Here is a 21,700-nt window from a genome sequence, read left to right on the forward strand (position 1 = left end):
CATCACACACAAAGCTAGACAAAAAACAAGCACAAATACAATGATGAATCGGGGCTTGTATCTTTTCTTTGACTGTTGTTTTACCTTTTATGTTGCTTCTCCTTTTAATTTCATCATTACTTAATATATCTGTTACCTTTTTCTAAAGAGGAGTATTCTTGGCCACTGTCATCACTGGGACCATTCACCGTTCTAGTACCAATAAACAAAGGCATCAAAGCAAAGGATGTAAGTATATGAACATATGGGGGAATAAAAGACAAAAAAGACAAAAAAAAGAAATAGAAATGAGAATTAAAATAACTTAACATTCCATAAGCCATAAATAGGTGTCATGTTAGTTGTCGAATTCCACTTTTTTGTGTTTTGATATCCAGTGTTATGTCATCTGAGTCAATTTAACCTTTGCTACAGCTGCATCTTAATTTTTCCTTTATACTCTTAAAAGAGCACTGAATTAATAGTGAAAATGAATGGCTGAAAATATTCACAAAAAGACTAAGGAAAACAGACCCCCCAATAAACATGCTGTCATGCACGTGACTAGCAGGGTTTACCTGGTACCTGGTAAACCTCCAGAAGATGTTACAACACACACAGGGAACACAGGGATCACGATACAACAGAAGTTCCTGCCGCTAGGCAGATGGGTGAGGGGACACCTCCTGGACTCGCCTCAAGCTGATTCCTGAAGCTCCCTAGCATCCCTATACAGGTTCTTGCAACCTGTCGCTGAGCTGAATACCTTGACCCTCAGCTAGACCTTCACTCACCCTGTCTAGTGAGCAGGCCGACAAGATCTCTAGACTCGCTACTACAATACAGAAACACAAGGGAAGGAATAAAACCAGGGGATATAGACATGAAAAGGAAAAATACTCCAGGCGGCTTCAGTGCAGCAAACACCACAGCTGCACACAACAAGACAAACTTCTTCCAGAGCAGGTTCCTTCCAAAGTGGACCACATAGAAATGAAGGATTCAGTTTCTATCCCAGGCATCATGTGATCAGATCACATGACTTAAATTGTGAAAGGGAGTGATCTCAAAGAGCCACACCTGCGAATGAAAGCTACAGCCAGCAGCCAGGCAGGAAAGTGTGCTTAACTCTTACAGCACCACAAGCAAGGAGATGTTATCAAATAACAGTAGTGAACCTGCTTGCAGCTAGGCGCTGCTATCTTCTGATACCAGATCTCCACCAAGGGTCTCCCCCGAGTGAGATACACTCATGACACACGCAGACTCAGATCTACCATGCATATTCATTGTACCAGGGAGAGGAACATAAGATGCCATCAGACACTTTTAGAGGCAGCTTTTCTACTAGGAGATAAAGTGACAGGATCATGTAAAAGATACAAATTTGGACTTAAAGTTGAGTTGTATTCATTAATCAATAAAAATATTTTTTACCTCCAAATGTATATTATTCCAAAGAATATTTCCTACATAAATATTATTTTATAATGCTACCATTTTCCTGTATATAGAATTAAATGTACATAACAGCTGTCTTCTATCTCAGGTAAAGACTCTTAAATCAAATAAGGAAAATGTACTGTACTTTATCAAACTCCATATGATTGCTGGGCAGCTGAATGCTGAAGATTTCAACAGCACAGATTTAATTTACACACTGACCGGAAAATCAGGGGAAATAATAGCTGGCGATACGGTGAGATTATTCATATGTTAGGACTCTCGTCTCTTAATGGCGTATTCCCATCTCCAAGATCCTATCCCAATATGTAGGTGTAATAATAAGAACATTAGCAAATACCTCCAATTAAAAACATAGTATAGTAAAGTTCTTCTGGAAAGCTGTCTCTTACCTCATGTGCAGGGCATTATAGTACCTTAGGTATCCATGGTTATGACCATGCATTTAGGGACAGTTAGTTAGCTGCTAGTGGTCATAACCTTGGATACCTAAGCTACTGCATGCCTGCACATGAGGTAAGTGACAGCTTATCAAGAAAACTGGACTACATTTATAATTGGATGTATTTGTTAATGTTCTTATTATTATTATTGGGATAGGAGTTTGGAGATGGGAATACCCCTTTAATGTCATAAAATAAAGTTCGCAATGTAAAAAAACCTCATTTAGAATAGAGACAGTGATGTGCTGACTGGCTGCAAGTCTCCCAACCCGAACTCAGGAGTCTCGTATATGTCAATGAGGCTGTCAATTTCGGGTTAATAGTGTTATGATCCAGGACCGGTATTCCACGCTCCAGAGTTTCCCAGACCCAACCTGGTCATGTCAGGGGTCAACTCCCATCAGCCTCATTCCAGTTTCAGGAGACTCTATATCTACTCGCTGTACCTGCTATTCAGTGCTGGTTATAGGTTTGACCTGTACCTTCCCCCGTTCATCCGTCTGTCCCAGTCCCTGTCTTCCTGCTCCTGTCAGTTGTTTACCCATCCTGTTTCATCCTCCTTCCCGTGTTTGTGTCTCCTCACCCTCCGGTCTTGTCTATTGTTCCCTGTGAACTTTGTGTTTCCCTCTGCATACCTGATCTCCCAGCATCCGACTTCGGTTCTGCTTTCTGACTTGAATTTGATCCTCCCTTTGCAGTGACTTGACTTTCCTGGCTGAACCCTGACTGCTTGACTACTCTCTTGCCCCCTGGTGGTTCGCCTGTGAACTGCCTGCTGAAGTTACTCTGCTGTACTTCAGCCTCTTTTCTGTTACAGTGTTACTTTGACTCTCCTTCACTACTCTGCTGACTCCTAGTGGGGAATATGCTGTACTACGTCTTACCAGCCCTTTGTACAGCGTGACAAATAGAGTTTTAAAAGAAATTCTGATTACGCTTTTAACCCATAATACAAGGCTCAACATAAAGGTTGACATTGACCTTTTGGATTGCTAAGTCCAATAGGTGGCACTAAATTTCAAATTCTTTTCCTCTCTGAAGAGGGAATTTGCATATATAATTTCCCAGAGGAGCATTGCATGGCTTCTTAGTTTCCTTAAAGGGGTGGTTCACCCCTATTTTTTATTGTCTAGTTCGATATTATATTGAGAAACAATGTTTCTCTCAAATACCTTGTGTTGGCAATACTGCCTGTGAGAGGCGCTATTGCAGACCGCTGTTCCCGCTCCAGTGATGTCTCCGTCAAGTGCTGCACACGTCACATCCGTGCAGCCGGCTATATTCTTCCTCACTCACTGAGCTGTGAGCGGTGTTTCACCGCTGTCACAGCCCATCTGCTCTCCCCTCCCTCCTTCCCTCTCTCCCTCCTCCCTCACAGCACAGCGTGTCGCGTCTCTTGCTTGCAGCGAAGAATACAGCAGGCTGCACGGATGTGACGTATGCAGCACTTGACGGAGACGTCACTGGAGCGGGATTAGTGGTCTGCAATAGCGCCTCTCACAGGCACTATTGCCAACACAAGGTATTTGAGAGAAACATTGTTTCTCAATATAATATCGATCTGGACAATAAAAAATATGGGTGAACCACCCTTTTAAACTCTCATGTCAGCATGTCACTCTCTGCAAGGAGACACAGTACCTCTTAGACATCAATTTCGGGTCAAGAAATTCAGGATAACACATATTCTTTAATTCATCAGTGTGAATGGACTTTACAGTTTACTCTCATTACTAGGATAATGAGATGAAGATAAGGATTCGAGGAAGTAAGAAGAGGGGGAGATTTTTACAAAAAAATATAATTGCCTCCAATGGGATCCTACATATCATAGACAAGGCTATGGACTTTGTGGAACCAACTCTGGAAAGTAATACTAAAGTAAGTAACCAATATTCTATTAGAGTATATTCACACTAAGTATTTTTACGTGGATTTTGAAATGGATACGCAATAAAATCCATATTAAAAAGTATTCAAAGGATATTTGAAAATTCATATTAAAAACAAGTATAAACATTCCCTACGTTTACGTTGTGGCCTTTCTAACAAGGGCAGACAACCTGCAACCTGTGCAAGGGCCAAAGAGGTAAGGGGCCACTTCCACTACAAAAGCAGGTGGACTTGGGATTTTTGATGAGCTATTGGACTGCTTAAGGACCATATATTGTTCTTGCCCTTTTCAGTCTATGCTGCTGCCTTTTGGAGTTACATGATTACTACCGGGTTATGGTCATGAGCACAATAGAGGGTAGGGGTTCCTATAGAATAGGTGATAATGTGCCCCACTGTTAATGTTGGTTCACACCTTTCAATGCTTGAGACAGGAGGACTTGGTGCTTGCTTGCTATATTTCCCTTCCATGATCACTGGGTTATCTCACCCTTGTGTGGTAAGGTTGTTGGGCCTTAGAACAGGATCCTTGCACAGGATCCAATTACTTAAGGTATTTAAAGGATTAAGGCATATCTCTTTCCTGTTGCCATTAATATAAAAATATGTTCATATGATTTTTAGGAGACAATCATGGAAATACTACAAGAAAATGGTAGATACAATCGTTTCAGAGCTTTATTGGAGGTAATTTATTATACCTTTTCAAGTTGTTTTTTAGTCAATTATGGATTTGCAGTATTGACAACTCTTATATCACGTGTATTATGTTTAACAGAAATCTAACCTTGGGCCTGACTTAGAAAAGGACGGACCCTACACGGTCTTTGTACCCAACAATGCTGCCCTGTCTGAAATGGAAAATGGAACGTTGGACTACCTGTTATCCAGAGAGGTGGAGATACTTTCTTACATCGTCCTTTCACAGGGCTGCACAAATGTTTGTAGTTTAAGAGTTTCAATGTCGGATTATGCCACTACCAAGGAGTTAAAAATACCCTATATAAATGAGATATTTATGGCATATTGACAGGAGAGGCTTTTTACTTTTCCAATTCCCATCTATCAGGAGAGCACAATAACAAACTAGCGTATACGTATTCTGGATAGACATGTTTTTTATATCTTTTTGGATACAGATGAGCACACTTTACATACATTAGCAATACTGTCCCCATTGGGGTTCACAATCTAAGGTCACTGTTAGTATGCCTTTAGAGGAGGAAACCAGAGACCACACAGGAAACCCACACAAACATGGGGAGAACATACAAATGCAGATGTTGTTGTGGCGCCCCTGACCTGGTCAGGCACCACTGAGTACTGCACCCATGCTGGGGACAGTACAATACAGGTAATCCAGAAGGCTGACAGGGGTGTGGAACACAGGCGCATAGTGATCAGCTCTCACACATGTACCCATGAGAGGACCCCTGGGGATCCCAGGAGGGGGCAAAGCCTATACCTCCACTGGAATAGTGGCAGGGGGTCAAAAGCCTCCATCTCCTCTCAAGGGGTGTGGTGGAGAGTCTGGTTGCTAGGTGGCGTAGGCAAGAACAGGAGAGGAGGAGCAGTGAGTCAGTTAGAGCAGAGAACTCCAGAGGGCTCAGTGAGGAGCAGACCTGTGGGGCTGTTGCTGTCTAACAGCGCCCGCGCAGTGGCTACTGACGGGGGAGAACGGTCAACTAGGAGTGCTACCTGAAAGCCAGCTTCAGCTAGAGAGAAAGCACGGAGTGGGAAGTAAGGAGACTGCTAGAGAGCACCAGGCCCAACCGGGCGGCAGATCCCGAAGCGAAGATAGATCCAGCTTTCTTCTGCTAAACCTGCCGGTGTGGGGCTCTCAAAGCCCACACCACAACACCACAAAAGCCGCAGCCACGTAACCGCAGTGAGGGCCCATAGGTCACAGGAGGCAAGCAGCTGGAGTGGCCTGGTCCGGGGAACAAGCAAACGGCAAACAAAAGGGGGAGAGAGGCTGCAGCATCTTCCCTGGGTGACCCCCATAGGGACTCAAAGTCGGGGTCACCCCAAACCACCAAGGGCTAAGGAAGGCGAGTCAGTAGTCACCCTCATAAAGTCAGCCGGAAGGATACCTGGTTCCCATCTGGTTCATCCCAGCTACGCCCGGGCTACTCACCCTGCCATCAAATGTGAGTAAAGCCCTTGAAAGACAGTTCTGCCTGTGTGAGTCATTCTGCGACTTGTGGTACTACAAACCTACACCGGGCCCTGGGGCTTGCCTCACTCTCAGGAGGCTATTCCAACTAACTGCACACACCATCAGCCCCAGGCGACCCTCAACCTGCAGTGGCGGTCCCTACTGACCGCAATACTGAGAGTGGCGTCACGATCAAAACCGAAGATTCCCTACCTGTGACCAGATCCAGCTACGTGGAGTCCCTGAAGGTATGCACCGACACTACACCTGTGGGGCTTCACATCTGGCGTCACGAACAGGATAAGGACTAGACCTGTTCAGACAGGTGACCATGTGCCTGGGCGGTCCGCTTGAAAAATTGGAAGCGCCGCCATATTGCCACCATGAAAAGCGCGCTGAAAAACAACAGCAGCCCGCGCTGGAAGAAGTTACCGCCCACGAAGAGGTGTGGCTACCCAGAGATCCCCTGCAGAGTTCTGAGCTTGCCAGCGAGGAGAGCGGAAGCGTCCGGAGACGGCGGAGCAGGAGAGAAGCCAGCAGCTTGCTAGAGAAAATGGCGTCTGAGAGCAGAGATCCAGAGCCAGGCTCCGCTGCCTGGTGGTGTCGGGAGCTTGCCGAGTTCTGCGATCAACTAGAAGCCAGGGTCGGAAGGCTGATCAGAGAGGGACGCGAGGAGTTCCTATGGATGACCGCGGCGGTTCGGGCCTACGAGGAGAGAGCCGCGCACCGAGTGCCAGATCGGGCGGTGACAACTCAGACCCCGATGCTGCCAACGATGGGTGAGTCGAGTGATGCCCCGGCTAGCGCAAGTGCCCCGACCCCTACTGCCACGCCCGCGGTCCCTGAAGAGGCGCCCGGTGCGGCGACGCTGAACCAGGCCGCAGCCACGCCAGGTGCGGCCCGCCAAGCCCCGGCCGCCGCAGCGATGCCCTGCTCGGCCCGTCAAGCCCCGGCCGCCGCAGCGATGCCCTGCTCGGCCCGTCAAGCCCCGGCCGCCGCAGCGATGCCCTGCTCGGCCCGCCAAGCCCCGGCCGCCGCAGCGATGCCCTGCTCGGCCCACCAAGACCCGGTCCCTGCAGCGACGCCCAGCCCAGCCTGCACGGATCCCATCGCAGCTGCGACGCCGATCCAGGCCGCCGCCATACAGGGCGCGGCCCGCCAAGACCAGGCCGCCGCCATGCCAGGCGCGGCCCGCCAAGACCAGGCCGCCGCCATGCCAGGCGCGGCCCGCCAAGACAAGGCTGACGTACCATTTACCCCGGCCCGCAAGGCCAGAGCAGACAAGGCTCCCCAGGTTCAGGAAGTCCCTGCTAGGCAATCCCTGGTAGGTGAGGACTCCGCATACTGGCAGCTAAAAGCCGACCTGGAAGCTAAGTTCCCACGGGAGATGGTGGAGCGGTACATGCTCCCTCCGCACACCCCAAAGAGTATCCCGACAGCTCCCGCAGCAACCACGGCAAAGAGTTCCCCACCTGGGCCGGCAGAAAGAAGTCCATCCCCAGCACTGCTACCCAAGGAGTGCCAGGAAGAACTAAGGGGGGGAGGAGGCCAGGAGGTTGAGGGGCTGACTCCAGAGCCATACCCAGAGCCAGAGATGCTGCCTTATTCTCGCTGGGATGAGGAAGACCTGACACCATCTGCAGAAGAAGAACTGCCCAAAAGCCTTACCTGGGAGTTTGTGAGCTGCACCCTACAGAATCCAGCCCGTAAGACACACCGCAACAAAATGCAACTATCCTCTGCACCGTCATCTCCAGAGCAGAGAGAAGTCACCGCCAGAGACCTGCAAGAAAAACGAGCCCTGAGAAGGTCCAAAGCCCAGGCCAGAGGACCCCTTTTCAGAGGAGTAGTAGAGGATTTTAATCTGAGAAGTGGATATGGATTCATCGTAGCACCTGGTATCAAAGAAGGGATATTTGTCAACAGAAGAGATGTGAGCGCTCATCTGCCTCGAGGACACCCTGGCAGAAACCTAAAGATGGGGGATTCAGTACAATTCACTATGCATGAAGGCGAAAGAGGACTGTACGCGCTTGACGTAGCACTATGCACCAGCAAACCTTACAGCCACCCCATGCTACAAGAAAGAAAAGACAAGGAACCTACAGATGAAACCACTTCAGACGACGACAGAGAGCAGGAAAGCAGCAGGTGCCACCGCCGTACAGGCTCAAGCCCTGGTAAAGAGGAGTAAAGTAAAGAAAGAAGTACCAGTTGAAGTTTGAAAAGTTGTGTTTTGCAACGTTTAAGCATGTGCCCACAAAAACTATTGTGAGAAAACCATAAACCTTAAGGCTATGAACTGGCTATAGCCACAAACTCTCGCAGTGTAAATAGTTACACCAAAGGGCACCACCACCACCAGAGTCAGCCTGTTTAGGGGCTTGGCTCGTCTGCAACCAGGAGGAGCCCGTCCGTATATAGGGCCTTGGCTCACCTGCGACCAGAGAGCATGCCTGTTTATGGGGCCTGGCTCTCCACCACAAAGAGGGTACCTGGTCAGCACCAACTGTGGAGGCCGCCTCTGAATCCTGCCAGAAGAGGCTGAAGGCGCGGATCCACCAGGCCAGGTATACCCTGAAACCACCAGCCCATGTAAGCCGCCTCTACATCCTGCCAGAAGTGGCTGAAGGCGCGGCCAACGTGAAAGGGTTTTGGGTGGGTTAACGGACTTGTGGGTGGAGGGTGGTGATGTATGGTACCTGGTGCTTTTAAATGTTTTACATGTTTTAATGTTTTATGCATTTTAAAATGTTGTCTTGCAGCCCGAGGACGTGCTGGTGATAACTAAGGGGGAATGTGGCGCCCCTGACCTGGTCAGGCACCACTGAGTACTGCACCCATGCTGGGGACAGTACAATACAGGTAATCCAGAAGGCTGACAGGGGTGTGGAACACAGGCGCATAGTGATCAGCTCTCACACATGTACCCATGAGAGGACCCCTGGGGATCCCAGGAGGGGGCAAAGCCTATACCTCCACTGGAATAGTGGCAGGGGGTCAAAAGCCTCCATCTCCTCTCAAGGGGTGTGGTGGAGAGTCTGGTTGCTAGGTGGCGTAGGCAAGAACAGGAGAGGAGGAGCAGTGAGTCAGTTAGAGCAGAGAACTCCAGAGGGCTCAGTGAGGAGCAGACCTGTGGGGCTGTTGCTGTCTAACAGCGCCCGCGCAGTGGCTACTGACGGGGGAGAACGGTCAACTAGGAGTGCTACCTGAAAGCCAGCTTCAGCTAGAGAGAAAGCACGGAGTGGGAAGTAAGGAGACTGCTAGAGAGCACCAGGCCCAACCGGGCGGCAGATCCCGAAGCGAAGATAGATCCAGCTTTCTTCTGCTAAACCTGCCGGTGTGGGGCTCTCAAAGCCCACACCACAACACCACAAAAGCCGCAGCCACGTAACCGCAGTGAGGGCCCATAGGTCACAGGAGGCAAGCAGCTGGAGTGGCCTGGTCCGGGGAACAAGCAAACGGCAAACAAAAGGGGGAGAGAGGCTGCAGCATCTTCCCTGGGTGACCCCCATAGGGACTCAAAGTCGGGGTCACCCCAAACCACCAAGGGCTAAGGAAGGCGAGTCAGTAGTCACCCTCATAAAGTCAGCCGGAAGGATACCTGGTTCCCATCTGGTTCATCCCAGCTACGCCCGGGCTACTCACCCTGCCATCAAATGTGAGTAAAGCCCTTGAAAGACAGTTCTGCCTGTGTGAGTCATTCTGCGACTTGTGGTACTACAAACCTACACCGGGCCCTGGGGCTTGCCTCACTCTCAGGAGGCTATTCCAACTAACTGCACACACCATCAGCCCCAGGCGACCCTCAACCTGCAGTGGCGGTCCCTACTGACCGCAATACTGAGAGTGGCGTCACGATCAAAACCGAAGATTCCCTACCTGTGACCAGATCCAGCTACGTGGAGTCCCTGAAGGTATGCACCGACACTACACCTGTGGGGCTTCACATTGTCCTTGGTGGGATTTGAACCCAGGAACCCAGTGCTGCAAGATGGCACTGCTAACCACTGAACCACTGTGGCACCCATACACAGGCATACAATCTAGTGTACTTAGAAGGACTTTTCTGCACTTAGATATTGATGGTCTACCTTATGGGCAATCATATTCAGATTGGCGTGGGTCTATTTCCTGGAATATTGATGGGAGCGCAGCTCTGCAGCTCCATTAATTTGAATGGGATTGAATGCACTACTGAACTTGGCAGTACAAAATATAAAAAACTGTATCACTTGTCTCTACTGAATTGAAATTGGTGGTCAATTCTAAGGCGGGCTTTACACGCTGCAACATCGCTAGCAATTGCTAGCGATGTCCAGCGCGATAGCACCCGCCCCCGTCGCACATGCGATATGTGGTGATAGCTGCCGTAGCGAACATTATCACTACGGCAGCGTCACACGCACATACCTGCTAGGCGACGTCGCTGTGACTGCCGAACTATCCCTCCTTCAAGAGGGAGGTGCGTTCGGCGTCTCAGCGGCGTCACCACGATGTCACTAATCGGCCGGCCAATAGAAGCGGAGGGGCGGAGATGAGCGGGACATAACACCCCACACCTTCTCCCTTCCGCATTGCCGTCGGGACGCAGGTAACAGAGAACAATAGAGGAAAATAGGGTTTATTTGAGCCGCGCCAATGATCACTTCTCAGGTATTCAGATTAATGGATCTTTATTTTGCACAGGTCTACGCGTTTCTGGAGTCTCAGCTCAGAAACGCGTAGACCTGTGCAAAATAAAGATCCATTAATCTGAATACCTGAGAAGTGATCATTGGCGCGGCTCAAATAAACCCTATTTTCCTCTATTGTTCTCTGTTATCTGCCGTCTGGGTTGCTGCTGCCTTGATCAAAACTTTCCATGCCTGCATAGTAGTTGTGACTTTCACAACTTCACTTGGTGAGTATTACTGCTCCCTGTCTCTACCCCGTGTGTTATTGGGGTAAAACCCTATTGCGCTTCTTCTCCACAGCTTTTTACTCGTCGGGACGCAGGTAAGGAGATGTTTGTCGCTCCTGTTTACACACAGCGATGTGTGGAGCTGCAATAACGACAAACAACATCGTACCTGCGGTCGACCCAACATTATGAAAATGAACGACGTGACACAGATCACCGATTTTCAACGCTTTTGCGATCGTTTATCAGTGCACCTAGGATTTATACGTTGCAATGTCGTTACCGGATGTGCGTCACTAACGACGTGACCCCAACGATATTTCGGAAGCGATGTCGCAACGTGTAAAGCCCCCCTTAATCCCATAAAACCTTTTTTATTAACAAAGATAACTGCTCATATACATTCTAACCTTGTAAAAATGGTGAATGTTATACTGTGTTTAATTAATTGCATTGTATATTTACGCAGGGCTCTAGGAAACTTCTGGAGCTGTTGAGATACCACATTGTTTCATCTGCTCAGGTTAGTGATACTTCTTTCTGTATCTTCCACCATGCTGTGCATTTGCCACTTAAGTTCACCTGTCATTGTAACCATCTCTCCTTTACTCTCAGTATGGATGACGACCACGTTCTTATGCAGCAAGAACAATAGCTGTGGTCACTATACAGTGGACGGGAAAGTGCACTAATCATATTTAGAAGAGAAATTACCATAAATAAATTAAAGGGGTTGTCTAGGCATGGGACAAAAGTCTAAAGACACTGTAAAGGCCGCTTTACACACAACGATATCGCTAGCGATCTCGTTAGCGATGCGACACGCCTAGATCTTTGCTACGATTTGCCGAGATCGCTCATAGGTAGTATTCTAACGGTCACACGTATCCATCTCACAAACGACGCTACATCGTTCAGCGATATATTGTTTGACCAAGGCAGTCGTGTGGACACTGTCACACAACATTCCTCCCAACAATTCCGGCAACGACAGAGGTGTATAATTGTCCATATCATACACCCTGGCGTTACACCAATCAAAGCGGAGGAGGAGTGGAGCATTGCTCGTAACGACACGCCCGCGTCGCTGATGACGAATGCACTAATGATGTTGTTTGTCGTTTGCAGGGTGTCAAACATAGCAATATGTCTGCTGCGTTCAAAACGATAAACAATATTTTGAAAATGAACGACGTGTCAACGATCAACGATTTTTGCTATTTTTACGATCGTTCGGAGTCGCTCGTAGGTGTCACATGCAACGACGACGCTAACGTGTTACGAGGGGGACCCGGGGAAGCGTGCCAAGATGGGAAATGGACAGCTTCCACCGATCAAGGTCCACTGTGCGGTGTAAGGGACCGCTGCTATGGTGGGTGAAGAGTGAGCAGGTTGCTGCTAGCGATCGTCTGGAATGTCACAGACGATCTATGTACACCGGTCCGCCCTAACCCGTGAGGGTTGTATGGCTCGGGGCTTCTCGATCGGTGTACCTGTTGCACGGGGACGCACAGAGGTGCCTACGCACGTGTGCCAGCGGGAGTCACAGGATATGGCACGAGGGTAGCACAGAGGTGCCCACGCACGTGTGCTCTCAATAACCAGGTGAGTCCGGTGGAGACTCGAGGAGCTCACCTGGGACAGGAACACAGCCTGTTGAAGGAGATACTGCCGGAGCAGCAAGGCAGGAACACGGCCTGCAAACCAGGTGCTGCCTAAGCAGCAAGGGCCAAGCCCACAAAAGACAATAATGCCTGCGCAGTGGCGTGGCAGCACGCTGCCAGACATCCAAACATAGAAGGACGGTCACGCACCACCATGATGGCAGGGGGAGCTTTTAAGGAGGTGTAGCTCCACCCAAGGGCGGGCGCGAGATGGACGTGACCCAATCAGGATTCGTGACGTCTTGGCCCGGCCAGTCAGGATTCAGCACACCACCAGCCTCGTTATCGGGCCGTGTGATATCAGTGAGCGAATCAGAAGACGTCACGTGGGGCACATACTCATCTTCCTGCCTCTGGGTCATAAAGGCGGGATCCTCGGTTTCACAATGTGCAGAGATAAGGGAAGTCTTGCTGCTTCCCTGAGCATCCATCCTTTGCACACTGCACAACCTCCCAGACCCTCTGTGATGCTGAGCAGGAGGGCTTGTGGCAGACAAGGGATGGGAGACCACTCCATTCCTTGCAAGGGGAGAACCACTAGGTGTCACCATTCTGCTGTGTCTCCGAGGAGGCAACTCCTGCAGACTGCGCAGTCTCCCAGACCTTTGGTGCTGCTGAGCAGAAGGGCTCGCGGCAGACAAGGAATGGGGGACCACCTCATTCCTTGCAACAGGAGAGCCACGAGGTGTAACATTACCCCCCCCCCCCCGTCTAGGGCCCCCCCGCCTGCGCTCGAAGGCCACCACCAAACCTGGGGCGTGGACATGATCCTCCAATTCCCAGGACCTATGCTTTGGGCCACGACAGACCCACTCCACAAGGAAGTACCTCTTGCCCTGTACGATTTTTGTTTTTACTAGCTTCGCTACTTCTGGGTCGTCAGACGAGAAGTCGGCCTGGGACAGCAGAGACCCCGAGGTTTTAGGCTTTACGGGTTTCAGAAGAGATACATGAAAGGTATTAGAAATAGCCCAGCGTGGAGGGAGCTGGAGTCGATATACTACCGAGGTTACCCGCTCTATTACTGTAAACGGGTCAAGGTACCTAGGAGCAAACTCGGCTGTCTGTACCGGAAGGTTAATATGTTTAGAAGACAGCCACACTAGGTCACCAGGTGCAAAAGATGGCGCAGGGTGTAGAAGACCCGCAGGCCTCTGCCTGAACGGTTTATTATACGCACACGACGTACAGACTCCCATATTCTTCTGTACATCCTGGGCTACCGCTGGCCCCCAATAATGCCTGACTCCTATGTCTCTGGTCCTGTCGACCCTGAAGTGGGCCCAACTTTGGAGACATGATCCCATGACAGCACACCGTTCCGTGAGTCAGAGGAAGTGAGGGTCTTACCAGGTGGCATCTGGTCTTGGGAATTGGAAATGACCCTCCTCACGCTGACTGAAGGTGAAACAAGACACTGACTTTCTTCCGAAGGTTTCAAACATCGGGAAGCTACATGTCCCCTCTGCCCACAGGCAAAGCAGACGGCCGAGAACCTGTGGTAGAGGAGACCACTTTGGAGACTTCCCTTTGCTCCACAGAGTCATCAACAGAGCTGGGTGGGAGACCGGTCTGGTGGGGAAGGGAAGTCAGAGGCTCTGTAGACCAGGTAGACGTGGGTGCTGAAGAGACCTCAAGCCTCCGCTCCGCGTGGCGGATGTCTATGAGAGAGGCAAGCCGAATCAAGGACTCTAAGGTGGTCGGCACGTCACGCGTGGCCAGCGCGTCTTTGACGAACCCTGCCAGACCCTCCCAGAACACAGGGACCAGGACTTTATCTGGCCAGTCCAGCTCTGCGGCGAGTGTCCTGAATTGTACTGCAAAGTCCCCGACTGAAGTGGACCTTTGCCGAAGGCGTAGGAGTCGCAGCACGGAGTCGTGGGTGACTTGAGGCCCGAGGAACACCTTTCTCATGGCCTCAAGATAAACTGGAAGGTGATTCACCACCCGATCTCCGCGCTCCCACAACGGCGTGGACCATTTTAGCGCTTTCCCTGTGAGCAGGGACTGGACGAAGGCTACCTTCGCCTTCTCAGTAGAGTAATCAGTCATGGACAACTCCAAGTAGGTGGTAACCTGGTTTATGAAACCACGGCACTCAGAGCTGTCCCCGCTGAAGCACTCTGGGAGTTGTATGGCTCGGGGCTTCTCGATCGGTGTACCTGTTGCACAGAGGTGCCTACGCACGTGTGCCAGCGGGAGTCACAGGATACGGCACGAGGGTAGCACAGAGGTGACCACGCACGTGTGCTCTCAATAACCAGGTGAGTCCGGTGGAGACTCGAGGAGCTCACCTGGGACAGGAACACAGCCTGTTGAAGGAGATACTGCCGGAGCAGCAAGGCAGGAACACGGCCTGCAAACCAGGTGCTGCCTAAGCAGCAAGGGCCAAGCCCACAAAAGACAATAATGCCTGCGCAGTGGCATGGCAGCACGCTGCCAGACATCCAAACATAGAAGGACGGTCACGCGCCACCATGATGGCAGGGGGAGCTTTTAAGGAGGTGTAGCTCCACCCAAGGGCGGGCGCGAGATGGACGTGACCCAATCAGGATTCGTGACGTCTTGGCCCGGCCAGTCAGGATTCAGCACACCACCAGCCTCGTTATCGGGCCGTGTGATATCAGTGAGCGAATCAGAAGACGTCACGTGGGGCACATACTCATCTTCCTGCCTCTGGGTCATAAAGGCGGGATCCTCGGTTTCACAATGTGCAGAGATAAGGGAAGTCTTGCTGCTTCCCTGAGCATCCATCCTTTGCACACTGCGCAACCTCCCAGACCCTCTGTGATGCTGAGCAGGAGGGCTCGTGGCAGACAAGGGATGGGAGACCACTCCATTCCTTGCAAGGGGAGAACCACTAGGTGTCACCATTCTGCTGTGTCGCCGAGGAGGCAACTCCTGCAGACTGCGCAGTCTCCCAGACCTTTGGTGCTGCTGAGCAGAAGGGCTCGCGGCAGACAAGGAATGGGGGACCACCTCATTCCTTGCAACAGGAGAGCCACGAGGTGTAACACTAACGACTACGGAAGTGCGTCACGAAAACTGTGACTCCGACGACATGTCGTCAGATAAATCGTAGCGTGTAATGGGGCCTTAAGGCCTCCTTCACATGTCCGTATAGAACATGTACGTGAGAAAATGGTACCAGTGTCAGTCAGGGTATTGCATCTGTATGGCATCAGTGTGTCCATTTTTACCATGAGTGTTTTTCACCGATGGCTAAAGAAGAAAATTAGAAAGCATCTCCTTTATTTTGCAATTTGAAACACGTATAGCACACGGACAGCACAAGGTATATGTTTTTCACGAACCCACAAACTTGTATTGGCCTTTATTATCCGTGCTGCTAGGAAAAAACAGACATGTTTCTGTGTGTTTTGCATGGAGACATGGAAAGGGCACCATACCATAGGTTATAATGGGTACCTGTGATGTCTGAGAGAAAAATGGCTACCACACTTACTGGAAACACGGACATGTGAAGGAGACATAAGTCTGGGTGGTCACATGACTACATGCAGGCGATTTACAGACTTGTCTCATCCATCCCGACTCAATCCACTTTTGTTCAGAGAAGCGGAATGAGACTACTCGGCAAGTGACCGCGAGTATGCAAATTGCAAACATGTGGTCATGTGGCTGACCACTTACACAAAGTATAATGGTGTGTCGTGTGCACTACGATTCAGCAGTTCTGTAGTCACCTAGAGTAACTGCAGATTTTTTGCAAGCCTGGACAAGCTCTTTAATAAGGCCAGTGTGTGTGTGTGTGTGTGTGTCTGTGTGTGGGGAGGGGGTGGTAGAAGTGGGGGGGTTGTTCTGCTGGCAAATTGTATGTTAAGAGGTAACGGTATATGAGGGGCTGCTGATAAGTCTTTGGCTTTGTGATCTTTTTTGTTTCCATGGTAACGAATGTTACATCACATGAAATGTGTTATGTGTTTAATATATGTTTTAAAAAGTTTGTGTTTGTTGCTTATGGCAACAGTGCTCTACACACGCGGGAAAACAAAACGGCGGAGTCTAATGCAATATTCAAAGCAATTGAGAGAAGAGGAGTGATAAAATTCTTGTTTCTGCAAGAAAAGTCCCTGAAGGATATTCATGGTGATATGTCGCAGACATTGGGGGATCAGTGCCCTTCATATTCCACAGTTAAGAACTGGGTTGCCAAATTTAAAATGGGCCACTTCAGCACCAATGATGAGGAACGTCCTGGACGACCAAGACTGGTTGTTGTTCCGCAGATTGTCGATGCTGTGCAAAACCTCATACTGGAGAATCGACGAATTTCAGCTAAAGTAATAGCAGACATCATGGGGATTTCCCGTGAACATGCTTGTGTCATTATCCATGAACATTTGGTCATGAGGAAGCTATCTGTAAAGTAGGTCCCCAAATGTTTGACAACAGATCAGAGAAGCATGCGAGTGAAAACTTCCCAGTCCATTTGTCAGCATTTCTGGACTGATAAGAACTTCCTGGATCGACTGGTCACTATGGATGAGACCTGGATTTATTTGTCTGACACTGAAAACAAGGAGCAATCAAAAGAGTGGAGGCACAGTGGTTCTCCTCGTCCAAAGAAGTTCAGGGTGCAAAAATCAGCCACTAAGGTGATGGCGTCTATGTTCTGGGATAAGGAGGGTGTGCTGCTAGTGGACTGCCTTCAAAAGGGTTCCACAATAAATGCAAGGTATTACATTGAATTTTTGGGGCAATTGAAGGCAGCTCTGAAGGCCAAAAGGTATGGTAAGCTGTCCAAAGGAATCTTGTTCCTGCAAGACAACGCCTCCGCTCACACTGCACAAGTGACCACGGCAAAACTGGCATAGCTGGGCTTCCAGCTGGTTGACCACCAACCTTATTCACCAGATCTAGCTCCCACCAACTATCATCTGTTTCCAAACCTGAAGAAACACGTCAAGGGTACCAAATTTCACACCATTTCTGATGCCATTGCTGCTACAGATGCTTGGTTTGAGGCACAACCAAAATCCTTCTTTTTGCTAGGCTTACAGAACTGGGAATACGGATGTAAGAAGTCTGTTGACATCAGTGGAGAGTATGTGGAATAAATGTAAAGTTTCATCATCCTATCTCGTTTCTTTCTGGGTAAAGCCAAAGACTTTTTAGGAGCCTCTTGTATACCTATTATCTTGTTCTTTTAGTACAAATATTTGTTACAGACCACTAACAATTTACGTCTTTTTCTGCAGCTAGATGTTGCAAACATCATCTCTTCTACCCAAATTATGAGCATGGCAAACCAGTTAATCCAGTTTCAAACAACAAGCAATGTAAGTATTGGAGATGAGCTGCTCACATGTAACATATGATATAATGTGTGATAATATGTGTTGTAGTGCATATGATTTAATGGGGGCTCTCTACTTGACCAGTTGTCACACAGTGACTACCGGGGTTCCGCCATGTACATGGGAACCCCTGGCAAGCGCCGCAACACAAAGTACATGTTACAATGGTGGGCCCTGGCACTAGGGAAAGGGGAGCAGGGTCACTTCCTGAACTCACCTAAGTCTGATCCTTGCACTCCCTAACATCCCTATACGGGTCCTTTCACCCCGTCGCTGGTCACATGCCTATCCTTGTCTTTCCCTGGACCCAGCCTTATGTAGTGCGTAGGGCAGCGAAAACGCTGGTCTCACTCTAGATTAAAGACACAGAGAGGATAAGACAGGGGTAAAATAAACAGCATATCTGACCAAAAAAAGTGTAAAGCCCTGTTCATATATATGGACAAATATCGCTGGAGCTTTCACAGGAAGGGATTCAGAGAAAATGATCCTGAGTACTGTATTAACTAAAAAGTAAAACATTTTAACTGTTTATAGCTGTCCTATTGTACCTTTTCATTTTGGAATGAATGCTTTAAATTTGTGAATTCTGTACAATATTGGATAACAAACAAGTTTCTTTTTTTTCTTGAAGGGACAAATTCTAGTTAATGGTGAAGAGGTTGAGGAAGCTGATGTGGCAGCAAAGAATGGTCGTATCTACACTCTGGATGGAGTTCTTATTCCGCCTTCTATACTGCCCATACTACCACATAGGTGTGATGAGACTAAATATGAAATAAAACATGTGAGTAGGTTTAAGAATTATTTATATTAGCCAAAATTTGGAAGAAAAAATTAAAATATACCGCTAAAGAAGGGCAACAAATTCAATATTATATCACTATGTTTTGGAACAAATAGAATTTTCTAATTGGTCTTTTTAGCCATTGTTCTGCTTTTAAAGGGGTATTCTCAAGTTGTCTCTTGATTAGTTCAGCGCAATACACCCTCCTTAGCTTCTTTATTTGCGGGTTTTTGACAGGGTGGGCACTCCTCCTCGAGTGACAGTTCTGATGAGTAGCAGAGCTAAAGTACTAGCAGAACTATAAAGTTCTGCTGTAAGGGGTGCTTCACACATAGCAAGATCGCTACCGAAATCGCTGCTACGGCACGGTTTTGGTGACGCAACAGTGACCTCATTAGCGATCTCGCTGTGTGTGACACTGAGCAGCGATCTGGCCCCTGCTGCGAGATCGCTGCTCGTTACACACAGCCCTGGTTCGTTTTCTTCAAAGGCGCTCTCCCGCTGTGACACACAGATCGCTGTGTGTGACAGCGAGAGAGCGACGAAATGAAGCGAGCAGGGAGCAGGAGCCGGCATCTGGCAGCTGCGGTAAGCTGTAACCAGCGTAAACATCGGGTAACCAAGGTGGTTACCCGATATTTACCTTAGTTACCAGCCTCCGCAGCTCTCACGCTGCCTGTGCTGCCGGCTCCGGCTCTCTGCACATGTAGCTGCAGTACACATCGGGTTAATTAACCCGATGTGTACTGTAGCTAGGAGAGCAAGGAGCCAGCGCTAAGCAGTGTGCGCGGCTCCCTGCTCTCTGCACATGTAGCTGCAGTACACATCAGGTTAATTAACCCGATGTGTACTGTAGCTAGGAGAGCAAGGAGCCAGCGCTAAGCAGTGTGCGCGGCTCCCTGCTCTCGCGGTTATGATCGCTGCTTCGGCTGCTGTGTTTGACAGCTAAGCAGCGATCATAACAGCGACTTACAAGGTCGCTGTTACGTCACAGAAAATGGTGACGTAACAGCGACCTCGTTGTCGCTGTCGCTATGTGTGAACCAGCCCTTACACATTCAGCTATCAATGGTTTGATCTGGAGTCTACACTGCTATCACTGTATTTACACATAGAGATGACAGGACATTTGAACAGGTACACAGCTTTGAATAGTGAAAAAGGCTGGTGATTAGTGTTGAGCGAACCCGGATCCGCAAAATCCAGATCCGCACGGTTTGAGAGCCCGATCCGAGTCCGACCAGTACCCGGGATTCCGGGTGCATGATCCGGATCCGGTATTTTTTTTTTTTCCTCTCTCTCTCTCTCTCTCTCTCTCTCTTTCTCTCTCTCTTTCTCTCTCTCTCTCTTTCTCTCTCGTCCCGGATCTGGCTCCCCATTGATTTACATGGATGCGGATTCCGGATCGGATCCGGACTTCGGCGGCAACCCGATCCGGATCCGCCGGACCCGGATTATAACCGATCCGCTCAACTCTACTGGTGATTTTATAACTGCATCTCTTAAGAAGAGAGAAAGGGATTGGATCAGTTAACTGTTCCATAGATATTAAAGGCCTGGGGAAAGCTGACTAGGATGTTAAGAGTTAACCTCTCTTGGAATGTAACTACTGTGCACTGCACTCTTGGCCAAGGTCTGGAGGCCAAGCTCCATGAAAACCAGCTACTCATTGCAGGAGAATGACAGCAGATAGAAAGTGCAAGGTAATTGCACACTGGCTTATGTTCATGCTGTCTAACTAAATAAACAGGCTGGTGATTTTATACCTGCATCTCTTAAGAAGGGAGAAAGGTTGTGGAGTAGTGATGGGGTTAATACCAGCTTTGTTTTACCAGCTGGTATTAAGCCCGCGATTCTTAATGTCAGGCCAAGTTTGACCCAGACATTAAGAATCTCCAATAAAGGGTTAAAAAAAGACACCACACAGAGAAAAAATACTTTATTAGAAATAAATACACAGACACACTTAGGGACTCCCTCTCACCCTTCCACGATCCTGATCTTCTTTCTTCTTCAACCGATGCAGTTCTGCTATATCAGAATGCATGGGGGAGGAAGAACGCTTCATCTCCCCACGCTGTGTAATCGAGCAAAGGGTGCGGGTTGGTAAGTGGTGATGTCACTGCTGCCACCGTTGCCATAGTAACCTAACGAGCGGGTTACTATAGCAACAGTGATCTCCCCTATTCACCGGCTGTGGCATTAGTGTGTGGCAGTCAATCCCTGCATGTTCACAGACTCTGTAAAGAGCGCCAACATGCAGGGAGGGGTAGCCGAGCTTGTGTCCGAGCATCTCGCTGGTATTCATCGCTTGCCTAGTATACCGAGTACTGAGATGCTCGGGCGAGCACCGAGACACTGACACTGCAGGACCTTGCATGACGTCATAGTCATGTGACCAGTCTGTAGAAAATGAGATAATACTACATTCACACGTGACTGGTCACATGGGTATGTTTGGGTATGACGTCACGGAAGGTCCTGTAACTCAGTGCTGGTTACTGGGCGGCACAGCAATGATCGGATGGACGTGGAAGCGGCTGGGAGACCGAGTCTGCAGGACACGTCGTGGGGCCTGTAAGTATGATCACAATGTTTTTTAATAATGTGCTTTTTTTTACAGCCCCTGGACCCGAACTGTAACACGAGCTTCCCAGGAAAGCTCGTGTTTGGGATCGTGTACTTGAAAACACCATGTCTTTGATACTGACCCTGAACTTTACAGTTTGGCTTCGCCCATCCCTAGTGTGGAGCCGTTAACTGTTCCATAGATATTAAAGGGCTAGGGAGAGCTGTCTAGGGTGTTAAGAGTTAACCTCTCTTGGAATGTAACTACTGTGCACTGCACTCTTGGCCAAGGTCTGGAGGCCAAGCTCCATGAAAACCAGCTGCACGTTATAAATGCTCTCATTGCAGGAGAATGACAGTATATAGAAAAAGCAAGTCGATTGCACACTGTCTTATTTTCATGCTGTCTAACTAAATAAAGCAATTTAATAACATGAGAATACCCCATTAAGCTTACATCATATCGTAGTTTTGTGTGAAAAACTAAAATAGCTTGAAAAAGTTGGAGGACATTGCAGGT

The 21,700-nt window shown here is 48.9% G+C and overlaps 1 protein-coding gene across 1 annotated transcript in view; it reads left to right on the forward strand.

Annotated features, from left to right (window-relative positions):
- STAB2 (stabilin 2) overlaps positions 1 to 21,700 on the forward strand; it is a 273,355-nt gene that overhangs the window by 90,836 nt on the left and 160,819 nt on the right. Inside the window, exons 11-18 of the mRNA XM_075344716.1 lie at positions 149 to 228; positions 1,529 to 1,678; positions 3,624 to 3,767; positions 4,404 to 4,466; positions 4,558 to 4,674; positions 11,310 to 11,363; positions 17,727 to 17,807; positions 18,460 to 18,612. Of these exons, the coding sequence (XP_075200831.1) occupies positions 149 to 228; positions 1,529 to 1,678; positions 3,624 to 3,767; positions 4,404 to 4,466; positions 4,558 to 4,674; positions 11,310 to 11,363; positions 17,727 to 17,807; positions 18,460 to 18,612 (842 nt within the window). The remainder of the gene's footprint in view (positions 1 to 148; positions 229 to 1,528; positions 1,679 to 3,623; positions 3,768 to 4,403; positions 4,467 to 4,557; positions 4,675 to 11,309; positions 11,364 to 17,726; positions 17,808 to 18,459; positions 18,613 to 21,700) is intronic.

Source organism: Anomaloglossus baeobatrachus, chromosome 4, assembly GCF_048569485.1.
Source record: "Anomaloglossus baeobatrachus isolate aAnoBae1 chromosome 4, aAnoBae1.hap1, whole genome shotgun sequence".
NCBI lineage: Eukaryota > Metazoa > Chordata > Amphibia > Anura > Aromobatidae > Anomaloglossus > Anomaloglossus baeobatrachus.